At 43.4% G+C, this 25,956-nt stretch overlaps 1 protein-coding gene across 2 annotated transcripts; it reads right to left on the bottom strand.

Annotated features, from left to right (window-relative positions):
* Nucleotides 1–367: 367 nt before the first annotated feature.
* Nucleotides 368–25,845, bottom strand: AIFM1 (apoptosis inducing factor mitochondria associated 1). Of its 2 annotated transcripts, none has more exons than XM_075260454.1 (18): nt 25,733–25,845; nt 23,918–24,054; nt 22,128–22,206; nt 21,555–21,581; nt 13,801–13,842; nt 13,577–13,704; nt 13,026–13,156; nt 12,238–12,328; nt 11,828–11,912; nt 9,169–9,245; nt 8,973–9,081; nt 8,761–8,868; nt 8,342–8,430; nt 6,398–6,538; nt 5,175–5,317; nt 4,430–4,554; nt 3,075–3,274; nt 368–688 (listed from the first exon to the last, which is right to left on the bottom strand). In XM_075260454.1, the coding sequence occupies exons 1-18, from the start codon at nt 25,815–25,817 to the stop codon at nt 617–619; spliced, it is 1,869 nt and encodes a 622-aa protein (XP_075116555.1). In that variant the 5' UTR covers nt 25,818–25,845; the 3' UTR covers nt 368–616. The 2 variants fall into 2 exon arrangements, with proteins under 2 accessions (XP_075116555.1, XP_075116556.1); XM_075260455.1 differs by having other exon boundaries at nt 13,801–13,839.
* Nucleotides 25,846–25,956: the final 111 nt, after the last annotated feature.

The raw sequence follows: 25,956 nt of genomic DNA, 5'->3' as shown, positions 1-25,956 counted from the left end.
CTGTTGAGCGCGGTTTCTTATCCACTGGATCTTCTACTTTGATCTGGTACCGGTCCTATATTGTTTGCTTATACACCTGCGGGGTGCCAGGATCCTTGCAGCTCTACACACTACAGAGAGGGAGCCTCTGCTAATCGGTTCCCAATACCAGTGTGAAGTTGTGTAATCACAACCTACAAAGGTGAGCCTGCACTTGTCATACACAACTGTTGTCTCTAACACTAAAACACTACGGGCTGCTCGGTGTCTCTCTTGTTTTGTTTTTGAAGAGGTTAAAAATGAGGCAAAACCAGAAACAATGACTAAGATGATAGAGAACATTAGCAAATTTTCACTTTTACAAAAGAAATCGTAGCCGTCTTCTAAATATTTTCCAAAACATTTATTAAAAATGATTCGTAGTTTGTACAGAGCTTCCTCACTTTAGCCACAGAGAAGTTGAACCTTACATAAGAACATGTACAGCTATTTGCCACCTTCTTCTTTCCTGTATTGCACCAGGGCACATTTACTCCTTGAGACCCCATATTGAATTAACTGGCCAGATTTGTATGGAAATGAAAGTCCGTAGGGTCGATAATATTTCGTTATGTCTTCTTTACATTCATTGAATCCTTTACTCCTCGTGGATGTTAAACAGTTTGGCGACCTCATTCAAATCTGCGTGTTGTTCGCCATCCTTTATTATCTGTGAAGGAAATGTGAGAGAAAAGGGATTCATGAAGGAAGGCTTTCCATTATACCTTATCTTTGTGTAGTCTCCACTCCTGGAGCGATGCAAAACAATCACCAATGAAAATGACCTGATTAGATCTCTCCATCCATAAGATCTTATTCACACGTCAGTGTTTTGCATCAGTATTTTTAAGCTAAAACTAGGAGCAAGTCAAAAACACACAGCAGGTGCAAATCCTTCCATTATGTTCTCTCCATGTGGTTACCATTCCTGGGATCGGAAAAACAGTTTGTTTAATGGCAATAAAGTATCCAAAACACTGATGTGTGAATAGGGGTCCATGTTCTGTCCGTGTGCATAGTTTATGATGCAGTGAACTCCTGAACAGCGGAATCGCTACTGTACTGAAATGGCAGCATTATGTCCGCTCAGTTCTGTAGTGATCCAGCCATTTCAGATCTCACGGCATCATCCATGGGGATTGTATAATGTAGGTATACAGAATATACTGTATATGTATATAAACCTAGGCCAGCAATACACATTATATAGTTGTCAGACAGCGCTCTCCAACAGGTAAACATAATGATACAGCTGAAATAGATCTTTGTGAGTTTGGATGTTTGTTCCTCAATCACGCTAAAACGGCTGGACGTTTTTTTCTGAAATTTCACCCACCGCTACATATTGGCCAGGAAGGATACATAGGCTACTTTAAAAGTGGGTCACTTACATGACACTCCAATTGGTCCATGCCAGTGTGTGGGTGGTATAGAGAGCCAGCACCGCGGCCCCATAGGCTTGCGGTGCGATGTGGGCATGGCCTGCGTCTGCGCACAGTCTGCATAAGATGGCGGCTGCCGCTGACAAGCCGGCTGGCCTCACATTTACTTATGCCGGTGCAGCAAGCAGCAGCGTCGGCACACTCTGGAGCTGAGGGCGTCTGCCCGTATGTGACAAGCGGCGCAGAAGACGGCAGCCGCACACACATCTCCTCTGGCCAGCGTATGAAGCAGCAGAGCCGGCAGCCGCACATACCCAGCTACTGTGCGGACGGAAGCACACACAACACTCCGCACACATGCCGGCTAATGTGTTGGCCACACACCTCCGCAGCCTCGGCATGGTAAGTGTAGACGGAGCTGGGGGGGAAGTCGGAGACGGAGCTGGGGTTGGAGGGGGGCAGAGACGGAGCTGGGGGGGAAGGTGTCGGAGAAGGAGCTGGGGGGGGTCGGAGAAGAAGCTGGGGGGGGTTGGTGAAGGAGCTGGGGGGGGTTTGGTGAAGGAGCTGGGGGGGGGGGTTGGTGAAGGAGCTGGGGGGGGGGGGGTTGGTGAAGGAGCTGGGGCGGTTGGAGATAGAGCTGGGGACGGGGGGTTGGAGAGGGAGCTGGCCGAGTCCACAGGAGTGGGGTAAGAGGGGGGCTGGGGGGGCCAGCAGCCGGGGGTCTCGCTGGTGTGGGAGGGGCCTGCGCCGGGCGCAAGGAAAGGGGTGTGGGGGACCACGGTCTGCGCTGCAGGTGGTTCGCGCAAAGGTCAGGGGGATGCGGACGACACACCGTATATACTTGAGTATAAGCCGACCCAAGTATAAGCCCTCCCCCCTAATTTTACCACAAAAAACTGGGAAAACTTATTGACTCGAGTATAAGCCGAGGGGGGGGGGGGGGAATGCAGCAGCTACTGGAAAATTTCAAAAATTAAAATGGTCGGAGTTTTTGGGTGCAGTAGATGCTGGGGAAGGGGAGGGGGTGTTTTGGTTGTCTGTCTGCCCCTTCCCTGAGCTTGAGGACTGGGTTATTTTCCCCCACTTGGAATTCAGCATAGCTGTATATAGGGTATCTGCAGTACTCCTATTAACCCCTTCCTGATGGAACAGGAGCACTGCAGATCCCCTATATTCAGTAGACCGGGCACTGTCAGACACAGGGATACCTAATGTGTTTGTGTTTCACAGTCATTTTCTACTTTTATATGTATTCTAGGGAAAGGAGGAATTTAGAACTTCTATTTAGTTTATTTTTTTTACAATGGCAGACTGTGAGATAGTGCCTGCTTCACAAAATTTTTTCCCTTTATATTTCCACTGGACAATGGTAATTGATAGACCTGCCTCGTAACAGCACCATCCTTCAGCTTCACATATATAGCATGTTATAAATATAATACTATATACTCGAGTATAAGCCAAATTTTTAAGCACAGTTTTTCTGCTGAAAAAGCCCCCCTCGGCTTATACTTGAGTATATAGTATTATATTTATAACATGCTATATATGGGAAGCTGAAGGATGGTGCTGTTACGAGGCAGGTCTATCAATTACCATTGTCCAGTGGAAAAATAAAAGCAAAACATTTTGTGTCTCCCTTCATTCATAAGCGCTAGCTACTTTTCGTCTTACCTTGCGTGCGATCGGCATGCGATTAAAGATGTTCCACAGCACAATTCCTACCACCACGTTGTCTCGGAGGTAGAACACCACTCCCTTCCCATAGGAATCTCCTTGTTGTGCCGGAGCTGGGACTGAAGGCTTAGCCTCGGAGCTTTCTTCCACTGGTGCTATGGCCCCTTGATCATCGGTCTCGGAGCGGATCCCAGTGCCTATTGTGTATACAGAACAAATGACAGAGTGAGATACTGAATAAACACTCGTCCAGAAGTGTTATTGAACATAAATGGGGTATGTATACCGGTATATGTACATGAGTAAATATACTTTACAGGGTTTCATGTTGCTCTTACTATACATCACTTGGCAGATTCAGTGTAAATAACAAGGAGCACATACCACAGAAAATAGTTAAGCAAAATTCACAGTAAGGCCCCCACCCACATATTTACAGTCTTCCTTATATTAAATATGTCTGAAAGTTATTATACTCAATGCCAACAATACAGGCCTACATAACCGAAAGGGTCTAGATGAGACGCTGAACTGTACTATAAAAATTACTTGCACAGCATTTCCCACCTTCTGTCCATCATGCTCAGCGCTTCTTTTATGTATATTGCATTCATTTTCCTGCAGTTCGGCTCTCATCAGACACCATGTTTACTCATAGTTCTCTTTATGTAATGGCTAAGGACGGCATCAGATGGGCTGCTAGAGACAGTGCAGTCTGTTCTGCTGGGTGGGGGGGGGCGTGTATTTACACCCTTTTCTCTATGTTCTTGTAAACCATCTAAGAGACTACACATGTATAGGTAAGGCGGCTGAACGGACTATTGTGACAGTAACCGGTCTAATCTTCAGCAGCAGCTAGTGATAAGAGCTTGTGTCCTACTTGTAGAGAGTCTTTGTGGGACAGTCCATGCAACTCCGACATACTTGTGGTTTAGGAGACATTTAATTCACCGCAGATCACAATGAGATCACGGGATCCACCTGAATGGAAGGAGGCTATGAATTTTCTGATAGAAATGACTAACTCCAGAATCTCGCCAGGAACAACTTCTGCAATGAGTTTGTATGTTCTCCCCGTGTTTGCGTGGATTTCCTCCCATTCTACAAAGACATACTGATAGGGAAAAAAGGAACGGAGGCATAGACTTTTCTCTCCACCATCTTTGGAGGAGACCCAGAAGACCCCATTATACTCTTTTTTTTTTTTTTTTTTTTTTTAATGGATTGTGCTTCCGTTTTTCGGAAACCTGAACGAGAGTGTGAATGTAGTGTAAGGTAATGCTGCGCTAACATATATACAGTAGTTCTATCCAGTATACAGCAGTCATTAACCCTTTCTAGCACTTCCTTACCACTTTCCTCAGCTGCTCTTTTAGGAGTGTCTTTCTCGGTCGCCTTGGCAAATACACCAACCGTTGGAAGTGCGCTGTCGACAATGCCAATGGCTTCATATCCAACTTCAGGACCGAGGTCACTCCTGGGTAGAAATGTAGAAATATCAAAATGGTACACATTGGTATCCAGGAAAGGTGCAGAATTTCATCCTGATGGTCTGAGACATCATACCAATCACAGTAGTACTCTCCACGTCTATACCAAAGTATTACCCAGATGAGATAAGGCTAAAGTATACCGCACGCAGTTCCAATGTACCAGACACTAGCATTGGGTGATTATAACCTATATCAAAACCACAATGAATTGAACACTTTACCTCTAAATGAATGATTATTTTAGGACACTCCCCTTATATGCCACTCAATTTTGGCTTTGCTATTAGTGATCCCAGCTGTTAGACCCCCTCCCCCACGATCCAAAATAAATGGCCATTAATATTAGGTGGATAACCCCTTTAATTCCACCGGATAACTGCCCATAATAGTACATAATGTAAGAATAGTTAGCAGAGCGGTTACTATTGCTTATCCAGATCATGCAAAAGTCATTAATAAGAAATCCCGCCAGAATAGTAACAAAAAGTGCAGCATCACTGTGGTCTCCTCCTGACAGCTTCACTTCTATGTCCGCCACTTATCTATTCACAAACACACTTTTCCTTAGCCTTAGGTTTCTGTAGCACTATACTGTATATCTTACCAAAACATGGACTGATGCCAGTAAGGTTTAGCAGCTCCGGTCATGTTTTCCCCGGCGAGACGTCCGCTCACTACCGCATGATCGTGATGTTCCACTCTCCTCCTGCCCAGCTTAATGTCATAAAAGCAGGCAGCATCTCCCGCCTATCACAAAATAAAAGAATAAAAAAACTGAGCTATACAATAAAAAGATACATCACAATGACCGTGTATGACAACTTGCTCATACATTTCCAGGAGCAATGACAACCCTGGAGATTTAGAGGAAAAGATGATCCAGAATTATTATTTTATGGGGCTATGCAAGCAATTACTAAACCATGAAACCTTGACTATGTCCATGAAAAGAGGCACATGGAAGAAAAGACTACACGACCGTTCACACTAACCAGAATAAATCTGAATACGACCGTGGAGTATAGCGTGTTTTTTATATTTTATAACCACTGGCTAACACGGTACCAAAACAAACATTTTCCTTTTACATATTGTTTGTGAAAGGAATCGGTCTCGGAGATTTGGGACATTAAACCCATCCACAGATCCATAAGGACTGGTGGTTTAGTGTCCCAAATTGCCCTGTAATAGTCATCTGTGAGCCTTATACTCTCCCTGCCACAGTACTTCCCTGAAGACATAAGAGTATAAGGTTTATAAGAGTAGCACATTGTCTTCAGTGTGCATGCCCCTTACATCTGGCAAATGTGCAGTAAGGCCAGGGTGCACAGATCAGAGAAGAGTCCGATAAGAAAGGTATAAGGTATAAAGGTGTTTTTTGTTTTTTTTTTAAATGCGGGCATGGATGGACATAAATCAGGGCGATTTGGGACACCCCCGATCTATAAGGGCCTGTCTGTGCTTTAGTGTCCCAAATCAACCTGACAGGTTCCCTTTAATTGCAGTTAGGAGCAGCACGTTTCTACTATGTCAGAGGTTTTTAATTTACTGACACAGGAGTAATACATAGTAACTTGTACTACACAGTACTGTTATATATATATATATATATATATATATATATATATATATATATATGAATTTTAATGGCTTACTAATAAAGTGATGGGTCTCTGCTGTGTTTGGATGAAAAGAAAAGTTAGGAGCTTGACAAACAAGCGGCATCACAAGGACTACACAATGATAAGAAATACTTCACGGTTATACACTAAATGCTATGCATGGTTTTATATACTTACAGTAAGTCATACAAAAAAAATTACTTACCACCCACACATTGTTGCGAGCCTGTAGTTCAGCATTAACCCTATACCCTCCAAAATCCCCATCTAACTCCAAACCAGCCGATTTTGCCAATTCTGTGTTAGGTTCCAATCCAACTGCTGCAACAATGTGATCTGTTTCAACCTAGTACAACAAAGAAAAGCTGGATGAATTACTTTATTACTGAATCTCCATCTGTCCTGGTTTTCTACTTTCAATGTACAAACATTTAACTGGAATGGACAGACGTCTTTCTACCATCTTATCTAGAGATGAGAGAGTACTGTTCGGATCAGCCGATCCGAACAGCACACTCCATAGAAATGAATGGATGCACCTGGTACTTCCGCTTTGATGGCGGCCAGCAGCTTAACCCCCCGCGTGCCGGCTACGTCCATTCATTTCTATGCGAGCGTGCTGTTCGGATCGGCTGATCCGAACAGTACTCGCTCATCTCTAATCTTATCAATAATCCTTGACCTGTAAGGATGACTTGGGGCATTGTCTTTGCCTCCTTGATCTCTGGGAAGGCTTAAAGAGGACCTTTCATCAGATTGGGCACAGGCAGTTCTATATACTTCTGGAAAGCCAACAGTGCGTTGAATTCAGCGCACTGCCGGCTTTCCTGATCTGTGCCCCGGGTAAAGCGCTATCGGTCCAGGTACCGTAGCTCTTTACAGTCAGAAGGGCGTTTCTGACAGTCTGTCTGGACCGTCCTTCTGTACAAGCAGCACCAATAGCACTGTACTCTGAGACCGGGGAGGAACGTCCCCTCCCCTCCTGATAATACTCATCTATGGACGAGCACTGTGAGCAGAGGGAGGGGCCGTTCCTCCCCGCTCACACAGTACAGTGCTATAGGTGCTGCTTGTACAGAAGGAGTGTCAGAAACGCCCTTCTGACTGTAAAGAGCTACGGTACCGGGACAGATAGCTCTTCACCCGGGGCACAGATCGGGAAAGTAGACAGTGTGCTGAATTCAGCGCACTGTTGGCTTTCCAGCAGTATATAGAACTGCCTGTGCCCAAATCGGTGAAAGGTCCTCTTTAAAGAGGTTCTGCTATTAAAGACACGTATTCCCCATCCAAGGGATAGGTGTTACAATACTGGGGTTCCAATATATCAGGGTCCCCCAGTGACCAAGAGACTCAAAGTCCCCTATCCCTAGTCCCTGTGAACAGACTGCCAGCACGCTTGTGTGATTGGTGCTTTATTCACTGCAATGGGGCTGCCAACACAGTGGGAGATTGGAGTCCTGGCATCCTTATAGCAGTGCATGGAGTGCTGGTTATACAAGTGCACTGGCATTCTATTCACAAGGGCTCCAGCTTGTAAATAATTGGTTGGAAAATTCACAGAGTAGAGAACTTTGGAGCAAAGAGCTGTGCACCTAAACAGGCTAACTTAGCACCAGACCAGATGAGTAAATTTACACCACGCTTTACTTCTCATGGTCTGTGCTGACTAAGGCTCCACTGGAATTGACACTCACTGACAGCAAATTTTTTATGACTTATTGGGCATGAAATTTTGGTCTAAAATAAGCCAAATAAGCGGTATTAACTTAAAGTAGACCTTTCACCGCCTCCAACACGTCCAGCTCTTTGCATTATTTAATAGCTGCTGCTTCACTGATTCTGGCACACTTGGAATTTTTCCGTTCCTGAGCAATCAGTGCTGTTAGTTTTGCTGTCTGAAAATAGCCCTGTCATGAAGTGGTTAATTTTGCATCTATATCATCTATTTCAAAAACTTATGGAAAATGTAGATCTTTGATCTTTTTGGAGATCTTTATATAATTATGTGGTACAGCATATATACAGGGTGTGGCGTCAAAAAAGAAAATGTGATACATGTGTACGCTGCATTTGACTTTGATCGCAAATGCAATCGAATAATGCAAAAAAAGCAAACTATGAAAACAATAATATTGGACTGTGTTTTTACCTGTCTTCCATCCTTTAGAGAAATATGAAGCTTCCCATTTTTGTAGCTCACAGACTTGACAACAGCATCAGATATTACATTAACGCCCTCTGGACACGAGAATTAAAGGTAATAAGAAAGATTACATACAATAGTACAATGTGGCTAATACTAAGCTCACACTAGCGTTCGGGTTTCCATCCTTTAGGTTCGCGTGGGGACTCCAAAGACGCAAACCCTGTCTGCTTTAGAAGTGTTTACACTGTAGGTCCATAGACTATAATGGGGTCTGCCAGGTTTCCAATGAAAACAGCAGAAAGAAAAGTTCTCCTTGCAGGAAGGTGGGAAAGAGTCTCGGAGACTCAAACACTAGTGTGAACCAGCGTTACACCGTCCTCAAACATGTAAGACAGGTTTTGTGGTAAACAATCCAAACTCACCCCTCTTAACTTTCTCGGTGGTCCAATGACTTAGATATTCTGGGAGAACCTTCCCCATGTTTCCGCTTTCAGGGAACATCTGAACAACCTCAAGACTGGAGTGCTGTGCTGTAAAAATGTTATTACATGTTAAGCGCCATCTTGTAAGCAAGGCCTAGGCTGGCTTTCATCTGATAATTCTAAAAAAGTAAAGAATTATCTTATAAACTCACCTCTCCTTCCCAGGGCACAAGCCAACTCACTTCCTAAAAATCCACCCCCTATGATTGTAATAGAGCCAACTTTGGATGAAAGTTGCTCCAGAGAGCGAAAATCAGAAACCTGCAAGATGATATAGGCCATAAAGTGTTATACTCTAGTAGGAAACATGTCTTCCATTGATATTTATAAAGATATTGGGAAGCATACCCGTCTGAATAGTGTGGTTCTCTTCTTCACCTCCTCACTAGCCCGTTCTATGGCAGAAAGATTACGAGGGGTTCCTCCTGCAAGGGTGAAAAATATTCACGTTGTCTATGTGCCCAGTTTTAGAGCCCAGTTTCTTTAATTTGTCTATTAAAAGAACTGACAGCCATTGCATTTCATGTACAACAATGGAGACATAACTGGGGAAAAAAAACATATTACTGTATTTTTCGGACTATAAGACGCACTTTTTTCCCCCCAAATTTGGGGGGAAAAGAAGGGTGCGTCTTATAGGCCGAATGTGGCGCCTGGCATCCGCTGTAATAGAGAGGCGGAAGCCGGCAAGTGATAGACGCCATTACAGGTGCCGGGGCCTGAGACATCGCTGCCCTGCCCTGCATGAAGCCAGCAGCGGGAGGAGTGATGCTGCTATTCCGCTCCTCCGTCCCCCCGCCGCTGGCTTCATGCGGGGCAGGGCAGCGATGTCTCAGGCCCCGGCGTCTATGCCTCACCGGCATCCGCCTCTCTAGTACAGCGGATGCCGGGTCAGTATCAGCGGCCTCTTCTCCCCCGGGGCCGGTCCCCACCGGCCCCGTACCTGTAAAGTTGCAGGCCGGCTCCTGCGTGGCGATATCGCAGGAGCCGACCTGTCCGGGTGACAGCCGGGAGCCTAATGAGGCTCCCAGGCCTGTCACTGCTGTATTAGTATTGACAGAATGTGCCATAGACGGCAATACAGTTGTATTGCCGTCTATGGGACTTGCGATCAAGTGACTGCAGGTTCAAGCCCCGGGGGGGGGGGGGGGGGGGGGGAGGGGAGGGGGGAGAATAAAATAGTAAAAAAAAAAAAAAAAAAAAAAAGCTTTAAAAATATATAATAAAAATATGAAATAAATAAAAGTTCTAAATCACCTCCTGCCCCTAGAATATATATATAAAAGTAGAAAATCATATGTCATAAACCAATAGATATTCCCCAAAATGGTATAACTAAAAAGTACTTCTGGCCCCGCAAAAAAAAACACTCTATGGATCTCCGTACAGCTGCAGGGTCACCTGTCAATGTGGCCTTGCAGCTGTTGCAAAACTACAACTCCCATATATTAAATATTTTACCAGTTTTTGCTTCAAAATTTTTTTTCCCTATTTTCCTCCTCTAAAACCTAGGTGCGTCTTATAGTCCGAAAAATACGGTATATATATACTTTTTTTTCTAATCATGGTTAACTCCTTTGGCTAAGGCCCCACATTGCAGAAAAGTAGCTTTTCTGCAAAGGGGGCTTTTGCCTTACACCATGATCCTCATTTATGGAATACCGTATATACTCGAGTATAAGCCGACCCGAATATAAGCCGAGGCCCCTAATTTTAACACAAAAAACTGGGAAAACTTATTGACTCGAGTATAAGCCGAGGGGGGGGAAATGCAGCAGCTACTGGAAAATTTCAAAAATTAAAATAGTCGGAGTTTTTTGGTGCAGTAGTTGCTAGGTGATGGGGAAGGGGAGGGGGTGTTTTGGTTGTTTGTCTGCCCCTTCCCTGAGCTTGAGGACTGGGGTGTTTTCCCCCCACTTGGAATTCAGCCTGGCTGACTATAGGGTATCTGCAGTGCTCCTATTAACCCCTTCCCGATGGAACAGGAGCACTGCAGATCCCCTATATTCAGTAGACCGGGAACTGTCAGACACAGGGATACCTAATGTCTTTGTGTTTCACAGTCATTTTCTACTTTTATATGTATTCTAGGGAAAGGAGGGATTTAGGACTTTTACTTATTTTATTTTTTTATAGCTTCTTTTTTTTCACTATTTTATGGGAGATTCTACACATTACTATTGCGGCTGGTGATAGACCACCCCGTCATTAAAAAAAAAATAAAAAAAAAATAATTTTTTTTTTTTTTTGCTTGACTTGATGAGTATAAGCCGAGGGGTGCTTTTTCAGCACAAAAATTGTGCTGAAAAACTAGGCTTATACTCGAGTATATACAGTAAATAGAATAATCCAATAATCTGTAAGATTTATTAATATTAGGAATTAGTATAGCATAGCCTTTCAGATGTGAATCAGAGAATCCGATATCCAGACCTTGTATTCATTTATTCTAGTTTTATTTCAGGAAAGAGCAATGTGTTTTGTCATATGTATATGGTTAGACTACAGAATACTAATGGCACTATTCTTTCTTCTAGACTTGCTAGGATTGACTTCAGAAAGGGTATTACAAGTTATCACATTGCTAGTAAGGATAGAATTGGTTGCACACAACTGTACGAATGGTCGGTGTGCTATCTGGGCTTTTCCTGGATTGCACACTGACCCATTCATTTCTATGGGCCTGTACACATGACTGTGATTTATACAGTCCCATAGGCAGGCTGACAATCCATTCCAGTCCGCAAAATATGGAACAGGTCTTATTCAGTGGCCACGCTTCCATGGCTCCTATTCATTGAAAGAAAGGGGCCGCGGAGATACGACTAATTTTTTATTTTTTTTGAACACCTTGCTACTTAGAGCTCTTTCTCTTGTACATTTGTCATAATCTTCAAACCCAAAATCATAAATAAGAATATGTTTATAAACTAAACGTCAACCAAATTTAGGACTATCTGCTACTTGGCACTTCATTAAAATCAGACATAAGCTCCATATACAGTACCTGTGGCGATCAAGCACTTTTCATATGAGATATGAGTTCCGTCATCCAGTCTCACCTTGTTCTCTCGAACATCTAAGTGAACTACCTAAACAAGCAACATGTCAGAATCATTCACTTTATTATTTGTGCAGTTTTTTTTTCTTTATTATCATTTATTTCAGAAAAAGAATGATGGACTTAACACGGATGAACAGAAAAAAAGTCTGTCCCGTGAAGGAGATCTATATTTCTGAGAGCCTCAGTGAACATCCGCATATATATGCAGGAATATTAGCAAATTAGGTATTGGTTCATTGTCTGTAAATACGGCCAATGTATTAATCAATTAAAATAATAAAAATCCACTTTTACATATCTGTAATTCTAATAAAAGGTATTAACATTATTTTTGAAATCAATATTGATTTTACCTTTTTCCCGGTAAGAACGGAAACACCTCCATGTTCTGCAGACATTAATTCCTCTGGAGCCACATAGAAAGAGGGTGGCTGGAAAAAGATACTGTACAGAAGAGACAGGTTATACCACAATTCGCTAAGTACCGTATATACTAGAGTATAAGCCGAGTATTTACCACAAAAAACTGGGAAAAATTATTGACTCGAGTATAAGCCGAGGGGGGGAAATGCAGCAGCTACTGGAAAATTTCAAAAATTAAAATGGTGGGAGTTTTTGGGTGCAGTAGATGCTGGGGAAGGGGAGGGGGTGTTTTGGTTGTCTGTCTGCCCCTTCCCTGAGCTTGAGAACTGGGTTTTTTCCCCCCCACTTGGAATTCAGTCTGGCTGAATATAGGGTATCTGCAACGCTCCTATTAACCCCTTCCCAACGGAAGAGGAGTACTGCAGATCCCCTATATTCAGTAGACCGGGCATTTTCAGACACAGGATACCTAATGTGTTTGTGTGTCACAGTCATTTTCTTCTTTTTTTTCCCACTATTTTAGGGGAGATTCTATACATTACTATTGCAACTAGTCATAGACACCCCCCCCCCCCCAAAAAAAAAAATAAAAAAAAATAAAAAAAATATATATATATTTTATTTTTTTTGCTTGACTCGAGTATAAGCCGAGGGGGGCTTTTTCAGCACAAAAACTGTGCTGAAAAATTCGGCTTACACTCGAGTATATGCGGTAGTTCTCTACAGTCTCATATATATTCCCTGTATATTTATCCATAAGCTAAACTGCTGTCCTCACCTCCTTTCTTTCCCATTCCATTGTTTAAAGCGCAGAGTTTCTGTAACATCAGGATCATCTGAAAACCAGAGTTCTTTGGAAAGAGGAGGCCTCATATATGGAGGGTCCAACTCATCTGACACAATCAGAACCTAAAAAAAAAAAAAAATTATAAAAAAGGTTTAAAAGGGTTGTCCAGGCAAAAATTTTATATTTTCAATAGGCTGGGGGAGGTGACCCAGTTCTTCTGGTCCATAGTCCTCTTCTGGTCGGAAGTCTCTGCCACATGTGACTGCTGAGGCCAATCAGAGGCAAAGCACATGTAACTATGTGTCCCGGACGCCGCTGAGGCCCCTCACCTGACTGCTTAGGCCAATCAGAGGAAGGGATCTGTGAAGTCACGGTCATTGAGCAGTTTCATTTTGAGAGAGCAGCCCAGCAGAAGGACCAGACCACGCTGTGCTGGGAGGACACAGGAGCCACCCCTGGCCTAATTAAAATCTAAAAGATTTGCCTGGACATCCTCTTTAAGACAAAGATCTACACATAACTTGATCTGTGAATAAACTCACCTTTGCTCCTGGATCTCTTGCTCGGATGGATCGTGCTGCAGCAAACGAAGCGGTACCTCCACCGATAAGAAGAAACGGTACATGGGACGGCAAAACGACTGAAGGCAGAGCTTCTGCTTGTTGCTTTTCTAAAAGATTTTTTTTATTTGTTGATACAGATGTAGTAGAGCCAAATAGTAAAATAACAAGCTCAGCACAAATATATATACACTCCAATTTCCTACCTTGTGTACCACCAACACTGGCTTCTTTGGACTCCACTTCTGCTGAAAAGTAACACAGTAATTCTTACCATAATGTATGTTAAAGGGAACCTATCACAACAATTCAGCCCCATAAATTATCACCACGACCTGGCAAAGCGTCTCACCCGTTGTCCAATACTTTCTGTATATATGCTAGCACTGATGCCCATACTTAAAACATAACATTTATTAGTATATCTTTAAAAAAGATCCCTTACCACAGTGTATAAATTCCTGTTTAAGAAACATAAAGTAGTCAAGAAAATAACACTCACAGAGGAGTGAATTCAATTCTCACCCATGTTGCAGTATTACAACCGTCAATCAAAGATATAAAATGAAACGGTCTTACCAGGTCAGTGTAGCAGGCAGGAGAAATAACAGGATCGAGGGTACAGCGGGAATGTTCTCCCTACATTAGCGTCTAAACAATACCCTCAAGACCCCAAAGACTCCTGCCCTGACAAGGGCAGTCCACATCTGCCCCTGTACAGCCCTGGTCTAATGAAAATTCCCTAGTCCCTACGCGTTTCTTGGCACCGTCTTGCGCCAGTCATCAGGGGACCTTAACAGTGCTTAGAAGTGTCCAAGTACTACCATGCCTGCCCACAGTGGTGAGACTAGTTTAACTACACAGAGCCAACTAACATGACTACCATTGATAACTATGATAGCAAAAGATGAACGCTACCTGCTCTCTTTAAAAGGCCTCTCCAGCTCCGCCTACCTCTTCACAGACAGTGAGCCCCTCAGCAGCGTACTCGCGAATTTCGCGCCATTTCGGCGCTTAATGATGACGTATTGCGGGACCGCGTCATCTCTTTTCGCCTCTTTCACATCGGAGTGCCGACATCCAGAGCTGCGCATGCGTGCCCGGCGTACCGTACCCACGCATGCGCACTTTCTACAGCTCCGCTTCTCAATATCAGCCGAGCTGTATGTAATTCACACGGCATCCCATACCCTTCCTGGGAAGTGAGGGGGTTGGCCGTTTATGGTTTGGCTCCACCCCTTCTGGCTCCTGTTCCACCCCTTCATAGAAAAACAATGGGGAAATCACCAGACCTTACTCACAAGCCCCAGTGGATAGTATTTTAACATAATCCCACCCCCAGCTCACACCTTCTTATCAAATATAATCAAGGCTCTCCTGAGGAGGAAAACAAAATACACTTGGAGCCGTAATTATTGCTCCTAGAGCATTATTAGCCAGTTGTACATCAGTTTAATTTACATTTTGTATTGAACCAAAGAAAATATAATAGTCTCCCGATAACCTACTCACATCATCTTTTAATATGAAAAGATTCAAGAAACACCCTCCCCCCTATTTTTTATCATAACTCAAATAAAACAACAGAAATTCAGTTGTTCATTTAACCCCCTAGGAGTCTCGGTCTTCAATCTAAAGATCCATCTTGCTTCGCACTGCAAAGTCCTTTTATACCAATCTCCCCCTCTTGGGTTTGGCTTCACAACATCAATCCCCATAAATTTCAAACAATTTGGATTCCCCTCGTGTGATGTATTCACATGTCTCGCAACCGGTGTATCTCTTTTATTCCGTATATCACCCAAATGTTCCCCCATCCTTCTCCTCAGTTCTCTGTTCGTTTTCCCTACATATTCCAATCCACATGCACATGCACATGTGATTTTGTAAATCACTCCCCTCGTTCGACATGATATAAAGTGTCTAATAGAGAAGTTCTTTTTTAGGTTTTCAGAATAGAATTCTTTACCAGTCTGTAGGAATGGACAGAAGGAACAGCCGCTACATCTGTAGCAGCCTTTTGGTGGGGCCAACCAAGTAGGTGCTTTTTCAACATTAAAGTGACTATGTACCAATCTATCTTTAATCGACCTCCCCTTACGAAACGTGATCAAAGGTCTATCTCCAATTGCTTTTTTAATTAAGGGGTCCATAGTTAATATGTCCCAATGGCGTTGTAAAATGTCTCGTACTTGCGGTGCCCCATTGTCAAAGGTGCCAACAATTCGGGTAATCTTTTCCCCGTCTTTAACTTTTGGTTTCACCCTCAACAATTGGGAGCGATCCTGGTTACAGGATGACTTATAAGCTTTCTTCAAAATATGATCCGGGTATCCACGTTTTATAAATCTCGTTCTTAAATCTGCCGCCTGGTCCACAAAGTCCTGCCCCCCCGTGCAATTTCTCCTCAGTCTCATGTATTGTCCATGAGGGATCCCTCTTTTTTGGGAATAAGGGTGGCTACTAGTCCAGTGGAGAAATGAGTTTGTGGCAGTTTTCTTTCTATGCATTTTGGTCTCAAGTGTACCATCCCCTCCTTTTGAGATAAGCACATCCAAGAAAGGAAGACAAGAGCCCCCTATCTCAAACGTAAATGACAGATTAATTTCATTCATATTCAGATGTTCCACAAAAGCTATAAAGGATTCCGGTGTACCCTTCCATAGCACTAGGACATCATCAATATACCGTGCCCACAGTTCAATCCTCGATGTATATTCATTGTTCTCTTCCGCAAACACAATTGTCTCCTCCCACCAGCCCAGGAGCAAGTTGGCATACGTAGGGTCACATGGATTGCCCATGGCTGTGCCCCTGAGCTGGTGGAAGTGTTTACCATTAAAGACAAAATAATTGTGTGTAAGCGAGAACTCCAGCAAATCCAAAATAAATTGACTGTGGGCACGGTATTGATTTCTCCGAGAGCGCAGAAAATGATCTACCGCCCTCAGACCCCATCTGTGTGGTATCGATGAGTATAATGCCTCCACATCTATTGAACACAGAATGACATCATCATCTAAAGTCACTCCCTCCAATTTACGTAATAAATCTGCTGTATCTTGGATGTACGATGGAAGAGAAGTAACATATGGTCTCAAAACTTTGTCTAAGTATACTCCCACATTTTGACATAGACTCCCAATTCCAGAGACTATCGGTCGTCCCTTTAGGGGGGACAGGCCTTTGTGGACTTTCGGCAGACAGTAAAACGTGGCCTCCATAGGGGAAAGGGGCATCAAGAATTCATATTCATTATCTGATATCAACCCTGAGGATTTTGCATTTTGCAATATTGACCGTAATAAACCACTGAACTCAGCAGTTGGATTTTTTGAAAGAATTGCATAGTTTTCTCTCTGCAAAAGAAGAGATTCACACATCTTTATATACTGTGGAGCGTCAAGAAGCACCACATTCCCCCCTTTATCTGCTGGTTTCACAATCAGCTCTTTATCTCTTTCTAGATTACGTAGGGCTTCCATTTCTGCCCTACTTAAATTAAAGGGGGAATGGGTGCTTCCAATCTGCTCAAGATCTGACAAGATCTTTTTCCATGAAAATGTCAATGCAGGATAGTTCGCCCATAGGTGGTAATTTGGAACTCTTTACAGTCAGATCACTAAAGGGGCCTAAACCTGTGGTCTCACCCCCCCCCCTTCCTCCAAACCCGCCAGGATTTTAACATCAGGGAGTAGGTCCACTGGAATTCCCAGCTCCGAACTCAATCGCTCATCTTGGCTTTGAAAAAACCTTCTCCACTTCAACTTACGGGCAAAGAGGTGTAAATCCCTTACCCAGTTGAAGAGATTAAAATTGGAGCTGGGAACAAAAGATAGGCCCTTACTAAGAACACACATCTCAGCTGCAGAAATAGTTTTAGAAGACAAATTGATTATCTGGGATTCAATGGGGTTTGAGGTTGATTTCGGTTCCTCAGGAGGTATGTCTGTTCTAAAAAAAACCCTGTTTGAGTTTTTCCTCCTCTCTCCCGACCCCTACCTCTACCCCTTGATCTCCCTCGAGTAGTTTTAACCCGAGTTTCTGAGTCAGAGCGTTCTGTGTCTGTTGAGGAAGCTTCCGTTTCTCCCCCTCTAAAGACTGATCTATCACCTATGGTACTATAGACTTTGTTGTCTTTAAAGTCTTGAAGATCCCGGGAGAACTGTTTATGTTTGCGTTCCTTTAAATGATACTGAAATTTCTCCAAAGTATTCTGCAGTTGTATTTCTTTTGAAGCAAACTCAGACTCTCCCTGAAATTTTTTTACTATTTCTAATTGCTCTTTCAGTTGGCCCTCTACAGTCTCTAGATGTTTTTTCTCCTCTTCTAACAACAGTTCTAGCAGTTTTAATGAAAAACTAGTCGCTTCCTTTTCCCACTTGGATAGTAAGTCAGTGCTCCTAATGCGAGTTGCTGGAAGCAAACCTACCCTCAGTCCTCTTGGTACTATACCATTTTTTATGTAGCTTTCAAGACTCTGGATCTCCCACCATGACACAATTTGTTCTTTAAATGCTCCTGTTAGGTCTTTGAAAGCCACATTAAAAGAAGGTGTATAGCGTTTTTGTACAAAAGCTTTATCTGAAAAAACCTCCTTAGCTTCAGTCAACCAGGTTTCTTTGTTCAAACCAACTGATAACAAACCAGCCATGCTCCAATTAATTATACAAAAATCATACAGCAAGAGGGAGCTATAGGGTGCCAATACTATATTTTTCAGGCACACTATCTGGCAACAGACAATATTTAGATATATATGCTAGCTTTGTGGACCAGGCGGCAGATTTAAGAACGAGATTTATAAAACGTGGATACCCGGATCATATTTTGAAGAAAGCTTATAAGTCATCCTGTAACCAGGATCGCTCCCAATTGTTGAGGGTGAAACCAAAAGTTAAAGACGGGGAAAAGATTACCCGAATTGTTGGCACCTTTGACAATGGGGCACCGCAAGTACGAGACATTTTACAACGCCATTGGGACATATTAACTATGGACCCCTTAATTAAAAAAGCAATTGGAGATAGACCTTTGATCACGTTTCGTAAGGGGAGGTCGATTAAAGATAGATTGGTACATAGTCACTTTAATGTTGAAAAAGCACCTACTTGGTTGGCCCCACCAAAAGGCTGCTACAGATGTAGCGGCTGTTCCTTCTGTCCATTCCTACAGACTGGTAAAGAATTCTATTCTGAAAACCTAAAAAAGAACTTCTCTATTAGACACTTTATATCATGTCGAACGAGGGGAGTGATTTACAAAATCACATGTGCATGTGGATTGGAATATGTAGGGAAAACGAACAGAGAACTGAGGAGAAGGATGGGGGAACATTTGGGTGATATACGGAATAAAAGAGATACACTGGTTGCGAGACATGTGAATACATCACACGAGGGGAATCCAAATTGTTTGAAATTTATGGGGATTGATGTTGTGAAGCCAAACCCAAGAGGGGGAGATTGGTATAAAAGGACTTTGCAGTGCGAAGCAAGATGGATCTTTAGATTGAAGACCGAGACTCCTAGGGGGTTAAATGAACAACTGAATTTCTGTTGTTTTATTTGAGTTATGATAAAAAATAGGGGGGAGGGTGTTTCTTGAATCTTTTCATTTTAAAAGATGATGTGAGTAGGTTATCGGGAGACTATTATATTTTCTTTGGTTCAATACAAAATGTAAATTAAACTGATGTACAACTGGCTAATAATGCTCTAGGAGCAATAATTACGGCTCCAAGTGTATTTTGTTTTCCTCCTCAGGAGAGCCTTGAGTATATTTGATAAGAAGGTGTGAGCTGGGGGTGGGATTATGTTAAAATACTATCCACTGGGGCTTGTGAGTAAGGTCTGGTGATTTCCCCATTGTTTTTCTATGAAGGGGTGGAACAGGAGCCAGAAGGGGTGGAGCCAAACCATAAACGGCCAACCCCCTCACTTCCCAGGAAGGGTATGGGATGCCGTGTGAATTACATACAGCTCGGCTGATATTGAGAAGCGGAGCTGTAGAAAGTGCGCATGCGTGGGTACGGTACGCCGGGCACGCATGCGCAGCTCTGGATGTCGGCACTCCGATGTGAAAGAGGCGAAAAGAGATGACGCGGTCCCGCAATAGGTCATCATTAAGCGCCGAAATGGCGCGAAATTCGCGAGTACGCTGCTGAGGGGCTCACTGTCTGTGAAGAGGTAGGCGGAGCTGGAGAGGCCTTTTAAAGAGAGCAGGTAGCGTTCATCTTTTGCTATCATAGTTATCAATGGTAGTCATGTTAGTTGGCTCTGTGTAGTTAAACTAGTCTCACCACTGTGGGCAGGCATGGTAGTACTTGGACACTTCTAAGCACTGTTAAGGTCCCCTGATGACTGGCGCAAGACGGTGCCAAGAAACGCGTAGGGACTAGGGAATTTTCATTAGACCAGGGCTGTACAGGGGCAGATGTGGACTGCCCTTGTCAGGGCAGGAGTCTTTGGGGTCTTGAGGGTATTGTTTAGACGCTAATGTAGGGAGAACATTCCCGCTGTACCCTCGATCCTGTTATTTCTCCTGCCTGCTACACTGACCTGGTAAGACCGTTTCATTTTATATCTTTGATTGACGGTTGTAATACTGCAACATGGGTGAGAATTGAATTCACTCCTCTGTGAGTGTTATTTTCTTGACTACTTTATGTTTCTTAAACAGGAATTTATACACTGTGGTAAGGGATCTTTTTTTAAAGATATACTAATAAATGTTATGTTTTAAGTATGGGCATCAGTGCTAGCATATATATCTAAATATTGTCTGTTGCCAGATAGTGTGCCTGAAAAATATAGTATTGGCACCCTATAGCTCCCTCTTGCTGTATGATTTTTCCAATACTTTCTGTCTAACGTTACATCACTAGTTCTACCACTTATAATGCTTATATTCTATAAGCAGCGTCCCCATTTCCTCCTTTCAAATCTATTGGACCTCTGTGAATCTCTCACCTGCACAGTATGAATAAAGCATCAGTCTGAAGCCACATGTACATTTGCAACTTAAGAGAAGCACTGCGCATGCGCCAGGGACCCTGTGACATAGGTCAGGCAACAAGCAGGCCTGAACTACAAAGTAGTCACGGAGCTCCTGGACCATGCACAGTGCTGATCTGAAGCCAGAGATGTACATCCCGCTTCAGACCGAAGCAAATGCGCAGGATTCCCTTATCCAGTAGCACTGACTTCATAGAGGACAGGGGGAGGTGCAGCATGGGGGGGACTTGACTTTATGTGCTAGCTCCCCACTCCCTTGACAGCAAAATGCCAATTTGCATATTGAATAAAAGTGATAGACCTAGTGCTATAGCATTAGACAGACAATAGGTGAGATGATCTGCCAGGACCTCGTGACAGTTTATGGTGTAAAATTGTAGTGACAGGCTCTCTTTAATATTAGACAGGAAAAAAAAAGTTAAAATTCGGCAACACCTACAGGATTTGGACAAAATAACACAAACACTCCTATTTTTACACAGTCATGTAGCGGACATCGCTGTAAACTATAAAAATTGTTGCAGAAAGTCAAAGCTTGACTATGGTTTGACTAGTGCAGCAACCCCCTGGATATAATCTTGACAGATCTCTCCTGACAATTTACATTGCTAGTGGGGCCCTTAAGCTTTCATTCATCTCAGCAACAAGTTGAGGGGCCGAAGTTTTTTTGGGGGGCTACAATCTGATGAAGGTCTCTTCTGTCCCTCGCTTCAAACTTAGACTTTCGACCACAGCTGCTTCCATCTGCAAATGTTTTTCTGGTGTTTGAATACTAAGATGTGATCATGGACCACGATAGACCCATCAACTAGGCAACACTGGGTCACAGACACTGCTGCCAGGCATGCACCCATTGATAGGCCACTATTTAAATTTCGAGGTGTTCACATTATTTTGCCCAATGCCTGTCTATATACACATATTCATACATAGTGACTACTTACCTGTGCTACCTGAAGTGCCCTCTTTCTCTGCAGGGAAAAAAAGGATAGAAAAGCAGAGTACACAGTTACACAACTAACATGGCACATGGTTAAAAAGAGTATTCTCAGCATAGGCGCATAAAAAGCACTTTTATTCTTTAGTCAAATGAGGATCCTGGAGCACAGGGTGAGATTTCTTCAATTACTGAGCACTGCTGCATCATCACTAAACACGCCCATCCGGAATTCAGCTCCTCCCCTGGGCAGTGTGAGGATCAACTGACACTGGGAGGATCAAATCACACTGCCCAGGGGGAGGAGCTGCATGCAGGATGGGCGTGTTTAGTGAAGATGCAGCAGTGCTCAGTAATAGAAGAAATCTCACCCTGTGCTCCAAGATCTTCATTTGACTAAAGAACAAAAGTGCTTTTTCTCTGCATCCCTGGGGCTCTGAAACATAAGAAAGGTAGGGCTTTTAGTCTGCTATTCTTCTACAGCCCTATGGGAGCAGTTTATAGTAGCTGGGGGCAGTGATAGACTCCCTTTAAGTTTTTGCATTTTCATGAAAAAATATTGAAGGTTAAACTTCCAAACCTATATTTTCCCTGATGGACTTGATGGTTGAGATCCTCTCATTAAACCGTGTTTTATCTCTGTGTAAGGTTCTATAAACCTAGAACAATAAAGATATTGGAGATATTTAGGTAAGACAGTATAGAACATTTTATACAGTGCTAAACCTGATCATTCACACACATCTTCTCTAAACTTTAGAAGTATTCCTTGTATATTAAACTAGGCATGTACGACAGATATTTCTTATTTGTACAGAAACTGAGATAATAATATTGGATAATAATATCACTGATGTCTAAGTCAATTTCATGTCGGATTACCATACAGTAGAGCTAGAGATCCTCCAGACCAAGGTCTACAATAAATCACTATACCCTTTATTGGTTGAAAGGAATTGCCTTCATCCCCAAGTTACAATCACAGATCCTGTGTGGTTCAAGTGTAATGTATGTGCTAAAGAACAGGGAACATCCGCATGCCCCACAGCACCAATCTCTAAGATGATGAGATTTATGACCTCTACTTAGGATCGGTTTATAGCAGTTTTATTTTAAGACTGTCGCAGATATGCAAACACGGCTTACAGTTTGCTGCCATATGTCTTACTATATGTGAGAGATAGCATACACTCCATATAGTAAGACCTTACTACAGCATGCTACACTTTTGCTTCACACAAACATTACACATGGCTGTGAGGGCTACGGCCAAGCTCTCGGAAGCAGAAACAGAACTTGTCATTTAATTGCCCAACATACAACAATGTACATGTAGTCCGCCTGTTGTGGATCTCATCCACTGTAGTGAGAATTCCACTATGGAAAAACGCAGTCTAGACTTCATACACCTAAATGGTGATTCTCTACCTATGGAGTGACGATATCCCCTCAACCCCCACTTTTTAACAATGCATACCGATATCGTCACTCCATAGGGAGAGAACCACCATTTAGGTGTGTGGAGTCTTAGTAAGCCTTGAGCGCTCCACTGTGCAAAGGAACATGGGAAGAATATGCAAATCTGACTTCCATGATGTAATTAGGATGCCAGTGCCTCAAAAATGCACACCAATAGAGGGCGCCGACTGAGAATGTGCAAGTCTATCTTTCATGATGTAATTAGGAAGACAGAGTCTCAGTCAAGCAAACCAATAGAGGGCGCTCCCTTTAACATCATGCCGACCTTCTCAGAGGCCTTTGTTTGCAATGATGTTGGGATTTTACCAGGTACAGTCTCTCAGCCGAGGACAGCTGTTTCGATGTTCTTGCATCTCATCAGCTTGGCGCAGAGAGGACTGACCTGGCACACACCTAAATGGTGGTTCTCTCCCTATGGAGTGACGATATCCCCTCAACCCTGTCTAAGCCTCTCGCCTCTGCCAGGTCAGTCCTCTCTGTGCCAAGCTGATGAGATACAAGAACATCGAAACAGCTGTCCTTGGCTGAGAGTCTGATGTTGATTATACAGCCTGACCGCGCTTGGGAGGTTAATGTGACCCTACTAAATACATTGTAAAGATAGTAGAATCTAGGTTCTTAGCCTTTTGTTCCCACACCCCAGAAAATACATGACAAGTCTCTAGGCTCTGTCCTAATGTTTTCCCTTTACTATGTAGCACTGCATGGACACAGACATGGCAGCTCTTGTGTACTTGGGAATGTACTGTAGGGACATTATAAAATATAGCCGACGACAATGGGTTACTGACATCTCTTTACTTGTAAGCATTATGTAGACTAATAAACTATTAACTAATGAGATAATTATTAATATACAGTAACAGCACAGTACTGAGATTTTATACTTACATAAACTCCTCCTCCAAGAGTAGCGACGGCGACAAATATTCCATAAGCAGCAGTTCCAGGGGACGGGATGTTTGGGAGGCTACCAGAGTTTCTGAATACTTGATTATAGGGGGACGTAAGGCGCTGAAATAGGCAGTCTGTAATGAGAGGTAACAAGTTAGGAAGAACCCCGCCTGACAGTGGAGAATCAGCTACTGTGGGACAAAGTAGATACAAAGTATATTCTGACCAGTTACACAAAAGTTACATTTCTAATGGTGCCATTACACATTGGGGGTAGGAAAAGAGGCGCATGCATTCACGTGACTAAAACAGCACATGTGAGAGCACCCTAAAAATGTCAGTGCCCACATACTGAGATTTATGGCGGTTTCTCCAGAGACATTTAAGTTTTGCTTTTCAGTTTCTGTAACTCCCATAAGCTTGAACGGGAACAGCAGAGGACACATGCAGCCACTTCACCTGACAGTTTGTGGGTCTGAGACCCCCCCAGTCATCCAGGAAGGGACCCCCATATATCGGACATTGTGGATAAGCCATAAATATCATTGGAGGGAAAAACCTACTTACTGGGAAACTGAATCCCCTGACTTCTGTCCTGCAAGTCAAGGTCACCACAAACACTAGGACCCTACACAGAGAGACGGATATAGAACAGATTCTCTTTATTCTTTTACATCTATGGGAGTTATGGAAAACACAGAGCAAGATTTCTGGCCAACTTAGCCTGCAGAACAGGTCATAGAGGATCCCTGATGTACTAACAGGTCATACCCTGACCTATAAGAAATGTAGAACCTGTCCTGTAAATCCGCTATAAGTTCATACTTCCAGTAGATTCAGCAGATAGGTATATACCTGTTCATGCACAATATACACAGAGACACAGCAGACTATTTGGAAGGTGTTCCACATTACCAAAGCTCACCCAGTAGCCCACATTTACTACGGTGCTTACAGTTTGATTCAAGCTTGTGCTAAAATTTTTGAGACTTATTAGATACGTACGATGGCTTCTCAGAAAACGAGGCGATACCAAAATTGGATTGTTATACTCTGGCTCACAGTAAGTGGCGGTATAAATTTACACTAGATTGTCTAAGGATACACCGGATATAACACGCAGCTCAGTGATCTATGTAGACTGATCTGTCTGGATCTGATATCTGGCCCCCGCACAGATCAGCTATTCCTGCATCCTCCAGGTTCCGCAAGCTGCTAGTGGTTATGCAGCACAGGTAAGAAGCGCTAGAATATCTGATCTGTGCGGGGTCCAGGTTTAGGTCATACACTAAAGATCTATTCCTGTGTGTGGAAACTCAACTTGGGTCTGGATAGCAGTGAAGTTACTGCCTATATAATAGAGTAAGGGGCACCTTGCTGATCGGTGGGTATTCGGCTATCCCCAGTAGTCCCCATTCAAATGAATACTGGCGCCGGTAAGGAGCAGAAGTGGGGTACAAAACACCCTGGTTCTTGAGATCAGGGGGTCCCCAGCACACCCACCGATCAGCAGGTTAATACTTGTTCTAAGTAGAATACCTATGTAATGGTAGCCTAAATAAGAGTGTGCTCCATGTCCATCCAGGAGGGCAGCGGCCATGTCTGCAGCTTCCACACCATGTAGTCCTTTAGATTCTGTCTGGTGCCAGTGGGGGGCGCCATTATTGTCTATCCTGACTGCAGCCTCTCTATAGGAGCCATGTCCTCCCCCTTCACCCCTAGGAGCCCTCTCAGTGAAGGACATCTATAGGGCACCACCACCTATGGCCCAATACCGTGCTAATAGTAATAATAACAGCCTTTGCCACTCACTGCTGGTTGACTGTAACTTGTGCCTCGTCTGTAGCCCGGCATGGCTCGCTCTCAGCCCTAGGGCAACCAATCTGGACAGCGCCATGACAGACCCTTACGCGGAGTGACGTCACTGCCCTGCTCTCTGTGTTCCGGCCGGAGAGGGGGCGGGGGAGTGAAGCCCGCGCCGCCATGTTTACTGAGGGCAAACTTTTCTTTACAGAATTGTACAATTATGAAGTATG

The sequence above is a fragment of the Leptodactylus fuscus genome, chromosome 11 (genome assembly GCF_031893055.1).
Source record: "Leptodactylus fuscus isolate aLepFus1 chromosome 11, aLepFus1.hap2, whole genome shotgun sequence".
NCBI classification, from domain to species: Eukaryota; Metazoa; Chordata; class Amphibia; order Anura; family Leptodactylidae; genus Leptodactylus; species Leptodactylus fuscus.
This window is presented reverse-complemented; position numbering and strand designations above follow the sequence as displayed.